Genomic DNA, 15,318 nt, shown 5'->3' with positions numbered 1-15,318 from the left:
GGCCAGGAGCAATTAACAGCCAGGGGATATAAACAGGAATAAGGTATATCTCTGCACTGTAAGAGCACGTAGTTCAGAGAGGAGAGAGAAGAGTCAACAACACAGAGGGAAGCAGGAAAGCTGGAGGTCCACTGTGATCAAGGGCACGGCTGCATAAACAAGAAATGATGCATCAACATCATTCAGTGACTCAATAAGTATTTATCGAGTTTTCTGGTGAAAGCAATAGAGTGGTGAACAACTTGCTTTCCTTTTTTCACTCAATACTATTTTGAGGTTTGTTCATATTGAGTAAATAAATATATATACTTTTCATGTCAAGAATATAAATATATGTGTATACATATGAATACGCATACATATACACACAAACGCTATCCATGTTGAGAATATGCATGTAACTTTTGTCTGTTATATAGTACTCTATTATATAAGTATACCACAATGTCTAATTTCCCTGTGTAGAACATTTAGGTTACTTTTAATTTTTCCTATCCCAATAATGCAGCAATAATCATCACTGTATGTTTCCTGGTAACATTTCTGCAAGAGCATATTAAACAAACACTCTGAAATGGCAGAGAGTTCCTTTTTATGTAGAATCAGACATATCTTATTACAAAGTGTTAGTTGCTCAGTTGTGTCCAACTCTTTGAGATCCCATGGAGTGTATGTAGCTCTCTAGGATCCTGTCCACGGAATTCTCCAGGCAGGAACACTACAGTGGGTAGCCATTCCCTTCCCCAGGGGATCTTCCTGATCCAGGGATTGAACCCGGTTCTCTCACAGCATCTGAGCCACCAGGGAAGCCCTCAGACTATAAAACTGCTCCCCTAAGCAGTTGTCCCAATTAATATCCTCACCAGCACTGGGTAAAAAAGTTCCTATATCCCCAACTGCTGGCCAACACTAGATAAAAATTAGACTTTATAAGACCTTGGTAATCTGATCAAAATACTATCTTACTGAACTTTTAATTCAGAATCTCTGACAATCACTGAGAACAAGAATCAAGTCACTTTTATTGCCATTCTTATTTCTTCTATGTGAATTGAGTGTATCCTTTGACATTTTCTTTTTGGACATTCTTTTGACTTTTCTACTGATTTGTATGTGTTCTTTGGGTTTTCTTTTTTGTCTATTTGATTTGTAGGAATTCTTTATATATTCTGCATATTAAACCTCTGTCAACTGTATGCACTGTAAATATTTTCTCTCCTCTGATTGTAGTCTTTTGTTATTGCTATTGAAAGGTTTTAAAAATTGAATGTTGTCAAATCTAACGATCATTTCTATCATTGTTTGCTTTTTAAGACATCTTCCTTTATCCTGATATCACAGAGACATTCTTCTATACATTCTTATGAGTATTCATTTTATACCTTTAATACTTCTGGAATTCATTTCTGTGTATAGCATGAGATAGGGAACAATTTTATTTTCTCCATATGGGCAGCCAACTGATCCAACTTCATTTACTGAGTGATAGTATCTGATTTGTAATGCTGTTATACACTAAATTTACATAGATGTAAATATTCCTAAGCTTTCTCTTCCATGCCACTGATCTATTTATTTCCCCTTATACTAATACCATACTTACTTTAATTCACCATAGTTTCATTTAAAAAGTTTTAACATCTGGAAAGGCAAGTCCCCCAACCCCTTATTCTTCAAATTCTTCTTGCCCCTTTACCATTTTAAATGACTTTTAGAATCATCTTGTCAACTTCTTTGTTAAGCCTGATTAAGATTTTTGACTGAAATTACATGTATTTATAGATTAATTTAAGGAAAACATACAGATAATACTGAGTCTAATAAGCAGGAAGATGAGATAGCTGTTCAGATCTTCCTTTAGTCTTTCAATGATGCTTACTTTTTTTCCATCAAAGGAATATATTTATTTGTAAAATATATTCTTACATAACTTAGAATTTTTTGTTACTATTAGAATCTCTTTTTTTAAATTATGGATATATCGATTTCAGATCCAAAACCTTTCCCAAAGCCGAGATATTTAAACAGTATTTATGTAAATTTTTGTGGATTTTTTTAAAAGTAGAAAATCATATTATCTTCAAATATCAATAATGTTTATTCTTCACTTCCATCCTTTTTCTTTGATTTCTTTTGTTTCTTATTCTTGTGTTTGCCAGGACTTCTAGTACAGTTACAGAAACATCATCTGCAAACATTAATTTTGATTCAAGTTCCCAAAGCTTACATCTTTTGTATCTTATTGCATTCCCAAGGACCTCCAGAATACCATATATAAAGAAGTAGCAATCTCTGCCAAAATATCCATGACATTTTTAAGAACTAGAAGAAATAATCCTAAAATTCACATGGAACCACAGCAAGCCAGAACTGCAACAGCAATCTTGAGAAAAAAGAAAAAAAGCTGGAGGTATAAACCTCCCACACTTCAGACTATACTATACAGCCACAGTAATCAAAATAGAAGCTATTGGCATAAGAACAGAATCATTAACCAATGGAACAGAATAGAGAGCCAGAAATAGACACACAAACCTGTGGTCAGTTAATCAATGACAAAGAACGCAAGAATACACAATGGAGAAAAGACAGTCTCTTCAAGAAGTGATGCTGAGAAAATCGGACAGCAGACAGTCACATGTAAAACAGTGAGATTACAACGTTCCCTCACAGCATATAAAAAAAAAGTTAAATCAAAATGGTTTGAAGACCTCAACATAAGACTGGAAACCATAAAACTCCTAGAAGAGAACATAGGCTGAATACTCTTTGAAACAAATCATAGCAGTATTTTCTTGGATCACCTTCCCATGGCAAAATAAATAAATATCAAAAACCCATATGGGACCTAATTAAAAGCTTTTGCACAGCAAAGGAAACTGCCAACGAAACTAAAAGACAACCTACAGAATGGGATAAAGCATTTGCAAATCATGCAACCTACAAGGGGTTAATACCCAAAATATACAAACAGATTATGCAACTTTATATACAACTCAAAAAAACAAACAAGCCAATCTATGAAGACTTGAACAGATTTTTTCCCAAACAAGACAGATGGCTAACAGGCACATGAAAAGATGCTCAATGTTGCTAATCATTAGAGAAATGCAAATCTAACCCACAACGAGATAGCACCTCACACTTGTCAAAATGGCTATCGTCAAAAAAGTCTACAAATAACAAATGGTGGAGAGGATGCAGAGAAAAAGAAACCTTTATACACTGTTGATGGGAATGTAAATTGGTGCAGCCACTATGGAAAACAGTAAGGAGGTTATGGAGGCTCCTCAAAAAACTAAAAATAGAACTACCATGCAATACAGCAATTCCACTCCTAGGTATATATCCAGAAAAAGAAAAAAAACAGAAATACTAATTTGAAACGATACATGCATCCCAATATTCACAGCAGCATTATCTACAACAGCCAAGACATGGAAGCAACTCAAGTGCAGTCAACAGACAGCTGGATTAAGAAGATGTAGAGAATGTGTGTGTGTGTGTGTGTGTGTATAAACACACATACAATATATATACACATAGATGTATATATATATGCATATACATATAGAATGAAATATTACTCCACCAGAGAAAAGAACAAAATACTACCATTTGCAGCAAAGTGGATGGACTCAGGGTTATGCTTAGAGAAATAAGTCAGACAGAGAAAGACAAATACTGTATGACATTGCTTACATGCGGAATCTAAAAATATTTCAAATAAATGTATATATAAAATAGAAACAGACTCACAAATATAGAAAAGTTGTGGTTATCAAAGAGGAGAATGGAGGAAAGACAAATTAGGGTTATGGGATTAACAGATACAAACTACTATGTATAAAATACATAAGCAACAAAGATATAGTTCATAGCACAGACTATTACAGTCATTACCTTGAAATAACCTATAATGGAATATAATCTGCAAAAATACTGAATCACTACAGTGTACACCTGAAACTAACATAATATTGTGAATCAACTGCACTACAGTTCAAAAAAACAAAAACAGAAAAATCAAGCACCTTTGTCTCGTTGCTGATTTTAAAGTAGATGCTTCTACTATTTCGCTGTTAAGCACACTGGAACATTTTAGCAAATACTCCTTATTGGGTTAAGAATGTTCTCTTCCTATTCCTAGCTGGCATTGATCTTGAATGCATGTTTCATTTTATTCACTGCTTCTTTTCCATTTATTCAGATGGTCATGTAATTTCCCTTTTTATTTAGTTAATATGTTAAATTATCTTAATTGATTATAAAATTAGAATCCTATTAATAGTATTCCCAAAATAAACTGTTTGGTCATAACCCTTTTTGTTTATATATTACGGGGTATGGTTTGCTGCTTTTTGTTCATGATTTTAACATTTACATTAATAAGTGACTCTGGCCTAAAAATTTCCTTGATTGTTCCTCTTTCTACTTTATCATTAATTTTTTCTTGTTTAATTTTTTGACTATAATGCTTATCTCATTAATTTTCAATCTCTATTTTATAATATATTCATTTAAGGTTATAAATCACAGACTGCCTTAGATGCAGCTTTAACATGTGGTCCCTTCATTGTCACTCACATTTAAATATTTCATAATTTCCATTATAATTTCAACCTTCACCAATAAATTATTTAGAAGCATCCATGTGAGGTGGCACGTGGCTACTGTTTTGTTAAGGAGTTTCTAATTTATTCCACCATTGTCAAAGAATGTTATATATGTGACACTGAGTTTTGAGTACCCTCTTTTCCCATACAATTCTAATCTTTTTCTTAAAGTCTATTATTTATTTATTTTACCACCAATAGTTCATTATTAGATTCCCAGGAATTTTTATTTAAAAGCTGAAGATTAAGGTTATATAATTCCTAGAATCAAACTCAGATTTACTTTCTGAAATCAATCCAGGCAAGCCTTAAGGTCTATTATTTCTGATATTATTAATAATACTATTTCCTAGCTTTCTTTTGGTATTTTCCTGGAACATCGTTTTTTATCACCTTATTTTTAAATTTATAACCATAAAATATGATAAACATTCAGAAAATAGCATTAATGACATCTGTGTACTAATCACAAGAGATTAAATAGATGTTTACATCTAGTACAAGAAAGTCGGAGAAGAGATTCTTAATGTCAAATTCACAGAGAAGAGATGATGCCTGCAAAACAAGCTAGTGAATTAACAAAGAAGGACTTAAATCAATAGAGTAATTTTTCATAATGAAATGACAAAACAACTGACAGAACGATGCAGATAGGATGTAGATCTAAGAGGATAGGGGAGAAGGATACTCTTAAGGTTATACATTAATCTAAAATATCTAATTGTGTCCATGCTAAGATATCAATGATTATAAAATGCATTCCAATGCCAGAGATGTTAACATATGCAAAAATAATGTAGAATCACTGAAATAAGGCACTGGAAGAAATCAATGCTAAAACTATTAACCCATCACAGGACAGTGCTATACTCTCTTGTAATGGACTAAGAGAATATGAGACTCCTTCCTCAGGGAATCAATCAACTCTGATGATAAGCACAATAAATAAATGAAGTACTCAGTTTCACTGGATTGGTTAAAAAAAAAAAAGTCACATATGGATTAACAGTTTTCAAAAAGTCACAATATATTTATTGATTACTTTGGTTATTCCTAAGGCCCTGCAGAATTCCTAAGAATCTGATATTCATCTCATCATTAGTAATTAGTAACAACAGTAATCATCATTCATTAAGAATTGGATACTTTATAATGTATCTGTTAATGTGATATTCATAATTACATGAGTAAATGACATGAGGCCATTCCAGAGGTAAAGGAAATAGGACTCAGAACTGAATAAATGAGCTCCCTGAAGTCACAAAGCTAGTAAGTGGCAAATCTGGATTTGAATTCCATTTCATTTTTCACCTGTTCTTGTCTCTACCCCCACACTGCCTCTTTAACACTAACACTTCTCCATTTTTCATGTTACCTGGAAATATTAATGTTTTGCTTTTGGTTGAGTCCCAGAAGGGGGAAAAAAAAAAATCAGACCCCAGGACTCAACTGGCTATTGTACTTCTCCATTAAGGCCAAGGGCACCATCTAGTGGCCATACTCTGACATTACCACAGTCAAAGAAAGATGGGAAGGAAATGGTTTCCTCCACTAGTTTTCCACTTCTGTGCATCAAGTTGGAGCACCTGCATTATTGACTCCTGTAGTTAAGAATAGGAACCTGGAAACATTAAGGGCTAAACAGGGCTTTGGAACGAGACAGACCCAAGTTCAACCCCAGATTCACCATTTACTAACTATGTGACTTTGGTAAGCTACTAAAAGTAGTGTGAGTCTCAGTCCTCTCATTTGTAAAACGAAATACCACCACTGACCTGAGAGGATTATCATGGCGACATCAATGAAAATTTGGCAACACAGTGACTGATCCAAAGAGCTTCCTCAGTAACTACTGGTTCCTTTCCCTATTCCTTCATGTAGCCTAAAACCACATGGGTGTTTTGCTTTTTTTTCTTTTTAAAAAAACACATCCATGCCACTGTGTTTAACTTCTTTTGTCTATAAACTATAGTAAAGGTAAATTCCCTAAAATGTTTTCCTTATTTTTATAATTACATGAAATCAACAAGAAGCATTTTTTGAGTACCTACTTACAATGTACCATGCATTTGTGACACTGGGTGTGAACTCACTAGTGGGCAGAGAAAACAGACTACTTAACACGTAATATCATCTAAAAGTCCTTTCATGGCTTTAAGTGACAAATGGAAGAGGATCAAATCTGTTAGAAGGATGTGGGTGGTTGGTTGGTTAGAAGGATGAAGGATGGTTAGAAGGAATGCTTCATGAAGAATCACCATTTGAAAAGTCTCTTAAAAGATGAGCTTGGTCACCATGTCCTGCCCGCCATCTGCCACACATGGTGGGATACTGCTTCAAGAACTTGCTTCAGACTTGTGCGTGCAGACAGTGCCCACTGTCAGAGCTGCCCAATGTGTACCAGGCTGATGCATGGTCACTTTCCAGGAGGGAAGCAAGGTGACTTCAGCTGAGGATGACCTGACTGACAGGCTGCAGGAGATGATATCTCAGGCCTGCTGCAACCATGGGCTGTTCCGTGACTACAGCCTCTACCCCAGGAAGAGACTGGTCTCGTACACCGTCATCCTGGTCTTCCAGCACTACCATATCAAGTTTCTGGGCAGTCTGTGGGCCTCCCTGATGCTCCTGCACCCCAGTCCCAGCTGGGCAGAGAGCCTGGTCCATGTGCACTTCAAGGAGGAGACTGGCATCGCTGAGCTCATCTTTCTGTGCCTACCCACATCAGGACTACCTCTACTTCACGTGCAAGATACACAAGGCCAAGTCCAAACGGGGGCTGGCTCTGCCCACCATGGTCTGGTACTCGTATCACTGCTGACATCTGTGGGGCTCTGCACACTCTTTGGCCTGATGCCCACCCTCAACAGTGGTGAGGTTTTCCCCTACCTTGTGGTGATCACTGGGCTAGAGAACCTGTTGGTGCTCACCAAGTCAGTGGTCTCCACCCCAGTGGATCTCAAGAGGAAGCTGTGCATTGCCCAAGGCCTAAGCAAAGAGAGCTGGTCCATCATGGAAACCATGGTCACAGAGCTGGGCATCATCCTCGTTGGCTACTTCACCCTCATGCCTGCCACTCAGGAGTTTTTATTGCTTTGCCGTTGTGGGCCTGGTGTCTGACTTCTTCCTTCAAATGCTGTTTTTCAGCACTGTTCATTGACATTTGCTGGATAGAGCTGGCAGATATGAACAAGCGGCTGCCCCCTGAGGCCTGACTGACCCCGGCTAAGCCAGTGGCATGGCCAACACGCCTTGAACGACAGTTGTCCACACCCCATGCCATCATGCTACAACCATTCTCCTTCCAAAACCTGTGGTTCCCCAAGAGGCTGCATGCAGTCTGCTTCCCGGCCTGAACCTGCCTAACACAGCACCTGCCATGGCCGGCACTGAGGTCTTGACTGGTATCCTGGTGTACACAGACCTAGCTGCCTAGGTGACAGAACAGGGTTCTCTGGGTGACGGCACCCTGGCTCCCCTGTCTGTACCCAGTGATGTGGTGTCCTTCAGCCAGCCAGATCCCACCTTCTCCATCTTCCCACCTGACACCTCTAAGTCACCCAAGAATCAGACATGGCTGGGGGAGCTGCCCAGCAGGCCCAATGGTCCACCTGAGGGTGTCCACGACAGCCCAGCCCCAGAGTAACCTGGGGGCCTGAGGATGAGGAACATTGGAGGAAACCATCCTTCGGGTACTAGCCAACACTCTTCAGCTACTACATCATCACACTGGTCCAGAGGGACGTCAACCTGCTGCCTGTCATCCCTGTCACACCCCCCGCCCCAAACCCAACGGAAGCCTCTGGAGGGGCAGCACCCTCAGGACACCCACAACCCCTGGCTTCCACCATGGCCTGGGCAGAATGGGCTCTGGGAGGCTGGCCTCAGGGGGGCAGACACAGTGCATGCACACAGAGACATCACCCTGTACAAGGTTGGGGGGCTCAGTGAGGCCTCGGGCATCATTGTGCTGCTGCTGCTCTGCCTGTACGGCATGCTCTGCCCGAGTAACTGTAAGTAGCCTGGTGCAGGACCCTGGCAAACCCATGGTATGGGGTGCTGGCCTGCAGTGACTACAGCTACAGGCCACCTGAGATGGAGATCGTGCCCCTGGTGCTGCATGGGTACCTCATGGACATTGAGTCTCTGGCCAGCGATGGGATGCTGCTGATGAGCTGTTGCTTGGCAGGCCACAAGTATGTATGAGATGCACACATTGGAGACAACCTCACCAGCATCCGGCGCCCAGGCGGGCAGCATCATGAGAGTGGTGTTGGCAATGTGCTAGAGGCTCAGGAGAGCTGGGAATGGCTGTCAGACAGCAGGAAGGGTGGCCAGAGCGGCCCGGGGACAGTCCTCCACTACAGCACCATCACAAGGCCCTCCGCCACCTCCCTTCTTTGGGGATCTGTCAGACCTCACCTGTTTGATCTCACCAACTTCTCAGCATAGCTGCAGCTCCCAAAGCTAACTGAGCCTGAGTCCTAGCACTTGGTGGGCTGTTGCCCTGCTCAGGACTCCCCAGGAAATGATTTCAGCCGCCTGGTGCAGCCAGTATACTAGGAAGAGATTTGGAATGGCTCCTCTCCACACACGAGCCCTGCACCCACTCTGCCCCAGGCCCCTGAGGATGAGGGAGGCACTCCTCTCAGAGCTTCCCTTTCCTCATCTGGTCCCCCAGCACAGACGGCCCTATGTGGAGCCTGGAGCTCAGGGCAATCCCATCGTGGTGGGTGGAGCAGTGGTCGGCTGGACGTATGGGAGGCCATCGAGGGCACTCTGCACTGCAGCAGCAAGGAGGTCTCCTCCAGCAACACAGAGACACAAGGCCTGGCTGCCCGGCTCAACAGTTTCCTTGACTTCTCCTTGGAGACTCACACCTGCCCTCAGCTTCCTGCAGTTCCAAAGGGCCCCAAGGTAGGGCAGTCCCCCAAAATTCCCCATGTACAGCAGCAAGGACACAGCGGCACTGACCCACAGTGCCCTGTGCACACCAGAAGCCCATCACAGCCTGGAGGCAGAGGCCAGGCACTGTGTGACTGGGAGCCAGGACCACACACTGAGGGTGATCGGTCTGGAGGACTCAGGCTGCCTCTTCACTCTGCAAAGCCATTCAGAGGCCATCACGACTATGTTCATTGACCAGACCACAGTGCTAGTCAGTGGCAGGTAAGATGGGGCCATGTGCCTGTGGGACGTGTTGACTGGCAGCCAGGTCAGCCACACGTTCACTCACCGTGGAGATGTTACCTCCCTCCCCTACACCACCTCCCGCGTCACCAGCCGTGGTCTAGATGACCTTGTCAGGATCTGGGACTGCAGCACAGGCATCAAGCTCTACTCCACTCAGCAAGGCCTGGGTTGTGATGCAAGCCTGAGTGTCATTTCAGACAACCTGCTGGTGACCAGCGGCCAGGCTGTGCTTGCTTTACAGATCTAATCCATGGGGACCTGTTATACAGTCAGTCTACCTGGGGAAGAAGAGTGAGGCCAGCCTGGGGAAGAAGAGTGAGGCCAGCTGGCCTGCCAGATCCTGTTGCTGAACAACACTACCATTGCTTAGAACTCTAGCAGCGAGCTTAGCCAAGTGTACGTGCTCTCTGTACTGGAGAAGCTGGACTGAGGGTGGACCTCCCTGCTCATCTGCCTGGGGTGCTCTGAGGGGCAATGCACTGGACCTGGCCTGGAGAGAAGACCTGGCCTGTCTTTGGGAAGCTGCCTGTGAACTGTCCTGTCCTGCCTCATGATTGTAATGTTAAACTTTAAAAAAAAAAAAGGAAAGGATGAGCTCACCAGATAAGGGCACAGAATACTCCTGACATAGAAAAATATATGATACAAGGTTGAAGAAACAAAGTGTGGTGTGGTTAGAACATAGGATAGGATGGATGAATAGGCAGAAAGAGATCCGTGAGAGCTTGTTATGTTCCTTTGGAACCTAGATGATAGATGCATTATCACCACCATCACTACCATCATCATTCACAGCAGTTATCACTGCATGTGTACGATGTGCCAAACTCTGTACATACATTAAGTGCTAAACCTCACAATCCTACAAGTTATATGTTATCTTCATAGAAGTTAAGAAATTTGCTCAAAGGTACAGAGTCAGTAAGGGGTATAGCTAAATGACATTCAGCTCCAGGTCTCTCTGATTCTACCACACCAGTGGTCCCAAACTTGGCTGTACAACGCAATCACCTGGAGAAACTGTTTAAAAATAAAAGGTTCCAGACCCAGTTCTAAAACAGTATTATCACTAGAGAGTGGAACTTGGAAATCTATATTGCAAACAAACTCGCCAGATGTTTCCTAAATAGAAAGCCAAATGGCAGTTCAGCTTCTTGAAAATAACACAAAGCCTCTTAAAACACACACACACACGCAACTAATTAAAAGCCTAATTAAGTGCGTAATCCTCACAAAATTCCTCAAGGGTTATTATAATCCCCACTTAAAAGAAGAGAAAACTTAAGGTCTGGAGAATTACTGATTGCTTCCCTCTTCCAGTCAACAAAGCAAAGAGCAAAAATAAGATTCAAACACAGGTATAGCGAGCTCTTCTCAAGTCATGCTGTGTGGCAGAATTCTAAAATACCACCCCGCCCAATGACCCCGTCCCTGTTTTTCTCTCCTCCCCTTTGAGTGTGAGTGGAAATTGCAAATATGATGAGAAGTTACTGCAGGGATTATGTTACAGGATGAGTAGTCACTGAAGTGATTACATGGCAAAAGGGAGATTATCTGGTGGGTATAACCTATTCTAATCATATAAGACTTTTTAAAAGCAGTGTTTTCTGCAGCTGGTAACAGAAAGGAGAAGTCAGAGAGGCTTAAAGCACTAAAATACTTCCATGTACCATGCTGACTTGAAGATGGAGGGGCCACAGGACAAGGAGTATGCATAGCCTCTAGAAGTTAAGAGCAGATCTCAAGCTGACAGCCAACAAGAAAATGAGGACCTTGGTCCTTTAATCACAAAGAACTGAATTCTTCCAACAACCTGAATGAACCTGGAGGCGGACTCTCTCCTGTAGTCCCTCAGAGCCTCCAGATAAGAGCCCAGCTTGGCTAACAAGACTTCAACAAGGAGAGAACCTTTCTAAGGTGTTTGATCTACAGAACTGTAGATTAAAAAACCGTAGATTTAAAAAATGTTTTTAAATTAAATGTTTTAAATGTGGTAAAGTACACATAACATAAAATTTACCATTTTAATATTTTTAAGAACATTCACATTGTTGTACAACCATCCTAACCGTCCATTTCCAGAACTTTTTCATCTTCTCAAACTGGAAACTCTGTATCCATTAAACAAGAAATCTCTACTCTTCCTAGCCTCAACCCCTGGAAGCCACCATTCTATTTTCTGTTTCCATGAATTTGACAACTCCAGGTACCTTATATAAGTAGAATCAAACAGTATTTGTCATTTTGTGACTGACTTAATTCAGGTAGCAAATGCCCTTAAAGTTCATCCATGTTGTAGCATGTGTCAGAATTTCCTTTCTTTTTAAGACTAAACACTATTCCATTGTCATGGATATTTCACATTTGTTTATCCATTCATCCATCAAATGGACACTAGGGCTGCTTCCCTGTCTAGACTATTGTAAGTAACAATAGTTGCTCACAATAGGTGCTGCTGCTTTTGCAAACAGCACCTATGTATACAAATATCCACTCAAGGCTGTGCTTTCAATTCTTTTGGGTATATACAGACATTTATATATATGTAAATGAGTGTTGTTTTAAGTCCATTATTATGAACATTGAGTAAGTAAAAGGAAATAATCAAGCATTTATTTATCCTGTTTGAATTGTAGCACTGGGTAACCACATAACTGATGAAGTGTTTCCTTATATGATTATTTCTGATAAAAATTTAAACAAAATGATAAAATACAATTTTACAAATGGATCTAGGTACTGCATCAACAGTTGGTAGTATCTGGGAGTTCCCTGGTGGTCCAGTGGTTAGGACTCAGCAACTTTCAGTGTCGTGACCCAAATTTAATCCCTGGTTAGGGAATTAACATCCTGCAGCCAAAAAAAAAGTTGCTAATACCAATGAAGAGCAAAAACCAGACATTGCCTCCTAATAAAAGAACACAACACCGCCTAAAAGTCTTGCCAAGGGGATCAAACCTAAGTCTGACTCAGTCTCTGGATCAGCTGCCAATATGTAGGAAAAGCAGAGACAGGAACATGCTGAACTGCACCAGTATGCAATCGATAAAACCTACACTATGGAAAACTCCTACGGGTCAAAGGGCCTGGAGTCTTCAACAGATAAATTGCAAACAAAAGATATCAATTTTTTTAAATGGGCAAGATAAAATGTAGAATTCAGGAAAGCAAATCCAAGAAGTGGTTCCTATAAAACAAGAGTGGTTACTTTAGGAGACAGGGAGTGGGCTGCAATTTGAATGGGACACACAGACAGGCTTCCACAGTAACTGGCCAAATTCTACTTCTTAACCTACAAGGTAGTCACGAGGTTTAATAAATAATTAAGCTATATTTAAAAGAAAAAAACTGTGCATTAAATGTAACAATCCAGATTGAATTCAACTTAAGAGCTGTCTCACTACAGCTCTGCCAAAGTCTCACTACTGAGTCTATCTTAAGCCAAGAAAGCAGCTAATACCAGACTGAGCGGTGACTGAGGTCAATAACAAGTGCTTAGAAAAGCAATTAAACCAAGAAGGCAAAAGCAAAAACCAAACGAAAGGGGAAAAATAGCCAGGAGTACAATAAGCTGAATTTTCAAAAATCTTTATGCTGTCATATATACACCATCTGTTCAAAACAAGCCTGTCTCATTTCCAATCCTGCAAATTCACCATACTTAACTCCTATCTCAGTGTGAAAATTTTTCCATTAGAATTTGATTTCTTTCTCAGAGTTATCTCCCATTTCTACCAATAACCTACTGCTAACAAGGCAATCATATATTTATGAAACATATCTACATATTCAAAAGTAAGGGTACAGAAAAGAAGATGGCAGAAAGAAAGCAACAGGAATCTGAAAGAAGAAAATGCCACTAGAAGCTGATTTACCTATTAATAGTTATGACAGAGATAGGCCCTTCTTTAGATACAGTTGAGTACTAGAAACTATATTCTCAACCCTGCATTCCTCCGTGTCTTTAGCTATTCAGACAATGGTGGAAACTGAACAGGAAATAAAAAACTGTTTGAAGCTATAGGCCTGTACTGTCCAATAAGGTAGCCCTGAGTCACATGAGGCTATACAGCACCTGAAATGCAGCTGATCTGAACCAAGATGTGCCATAAGTACAAAAAACATAGCGGATTCCAAAGATGTAGTATGAAAAAAAAAAGGTAAAATATCTCAATAATTTTTTATTGATTGCATGTTCAAATAATATTCTGGATATACTGGCATAAACAAAATATATCATTAAAATTAATTTCACCTGCTTTTTGCTTTTTAAATGTGACACAACAAAAATTTTAAATTATATATGTTGCTCACATTATATTTCTAAGGGACATAACTGCTGCAACACCCATTATTAAATAGTGTTGAACAGACTAAGCAGCTGAAAGTGGGGATTTCTCAGAGATTTTTCCTACTGCTTACTCTATTGCCAACACTACAACTCATTTAATTTCCAGCCCCTGTCCCTGGATACAAAACATTAAAAAAATCAGTAGGTACATCAAGTCATGGATACAAGGTTAAATTAATGGGCCAAAAGAACTGAACTCTAGCCCTGGTTCTGGAGTTACCCTGGAGAAGTTGTTTTTCCTCTAAGCCTTAAACTTGTCTGCCCCAACAATTAAGTAAGGGAGCTAAACTAAATTTAGACTCCCATGAATCTGTCATAATAGTTTTCTTTCTGTCAAAATTGGTTTTCGTAAAAATGAATAAATACTCACTCTGAGTCTAACACATCCTCTTCGAGAGCCTCTCATCATTTTGTCCTTGGACTAAAAGAAAAACAAAAACATTAAATGAATAAAAGATAAACAGACTTTTTAGAATCATCTAGGGGTAAAGAGATAAATTTTATAGTAATATCCCTCCCTTTTCCCCATCCCTGTCCCATTCTACCCAGCCATCACTTAAAGATAGGAATTAGCAAATTTAAAACATTTTGTGCTGTGCCTGGTCACTCAGTCATGTCCGAATCTGCAACCCCATGCACTGTAGCCAACCAGGTTCCTCTGTCCATGTTCCTCCAGGCAAGAATCCTGGAGTGGGCTGCCATGCCCTCCTCCACAGGATCTTCCCAACCCAGGGATCGAACCCAGGTCTCCCGCATTGCAGACAGATTCTGAGACACCAGGAAGTAGTTTATACAAATAAAGCTAATCACAGAATTTTGTGTACTTTAAACATAGCATATATTACACTATATTTTCATTTCTCCTTCATATCCCTTAACTCTCAACTAAAATATGTTTCTCATATTTCAGTGAGTTTGAGAGTCATCTGAATCTGAGGGTTTAAGAATCACTCCCAGATGATTCTGACTCAAGCAAACAGAGGACACATTTTGAGAAAAACTGCTATAACTTTGTCTTTGCAACTCCCAAGATGGGTCACATTTTTTTTGCCTCTGAGATTTCTCATCCCATGTTTCTCAGTTTAGAATATCCTTGACTCTTGATTTTCTGCCTTGGATCATCACTCATCAAGTGCCCTACCTCTGTCTGATTAGAGT

The 15,318-nt window shown here is 40.3% G+C and overlaps 1 protein-coding gene and 1 pseudogene across 10 annotated transcripts in view; one reads left to right on the top strand and one right to left on the bottom strand.

Moving 5' to 3' along the window:
* OSBPL9 (oxysterol binding protein like 9) overlaps positions 1-15,318 on the bottom strand; it is a 169,386-nt gene that overhangs the window by 125,342 nt on the left and 28,726 nt on the right. For all 10 annotated transcript variants that reach the window (XM_069591381.1, XM_069591272.1, XM_069591280.1 and 7 more), the window contains one exon: positions 14,531-14,581. Coding sequence is in view for 5 of the 10 variants with exons in the window: in XM_069591272.1 (XP_069447373.1) it covers positions 14,531-14,581 (51 nt within the window). In the remaining 5 variants the exon portion in view is untranslated. The remainder of the gene's footprint in view (positions 1-14,530; positions 14,582-15,318) is intronic.
* On the top strand, positions 7,149-10,239 carry LOC138440969 (sterol regulatory element-binding protein cleavage-activating protein-like; annotated as a pseudogene).

This window comes from Ovis canadensis, chromosome 1, assembly GCF_042477335.2.
Source record: "Ovis canadensis isolate MfBH-ARS-UI-01 breed Bighorn chromosome 1, ARS-UI_OviCan_v2, whole genome shotgun sequence".
NCBI lineage: Eukaryota > Metazoa > Chordata > Mammalia > Artiodactyla > Bovidae > Ovis > Ovis canadensis.
This window is presented reverse-complemented; position numbering and strand designations above follow the sequence as displayed.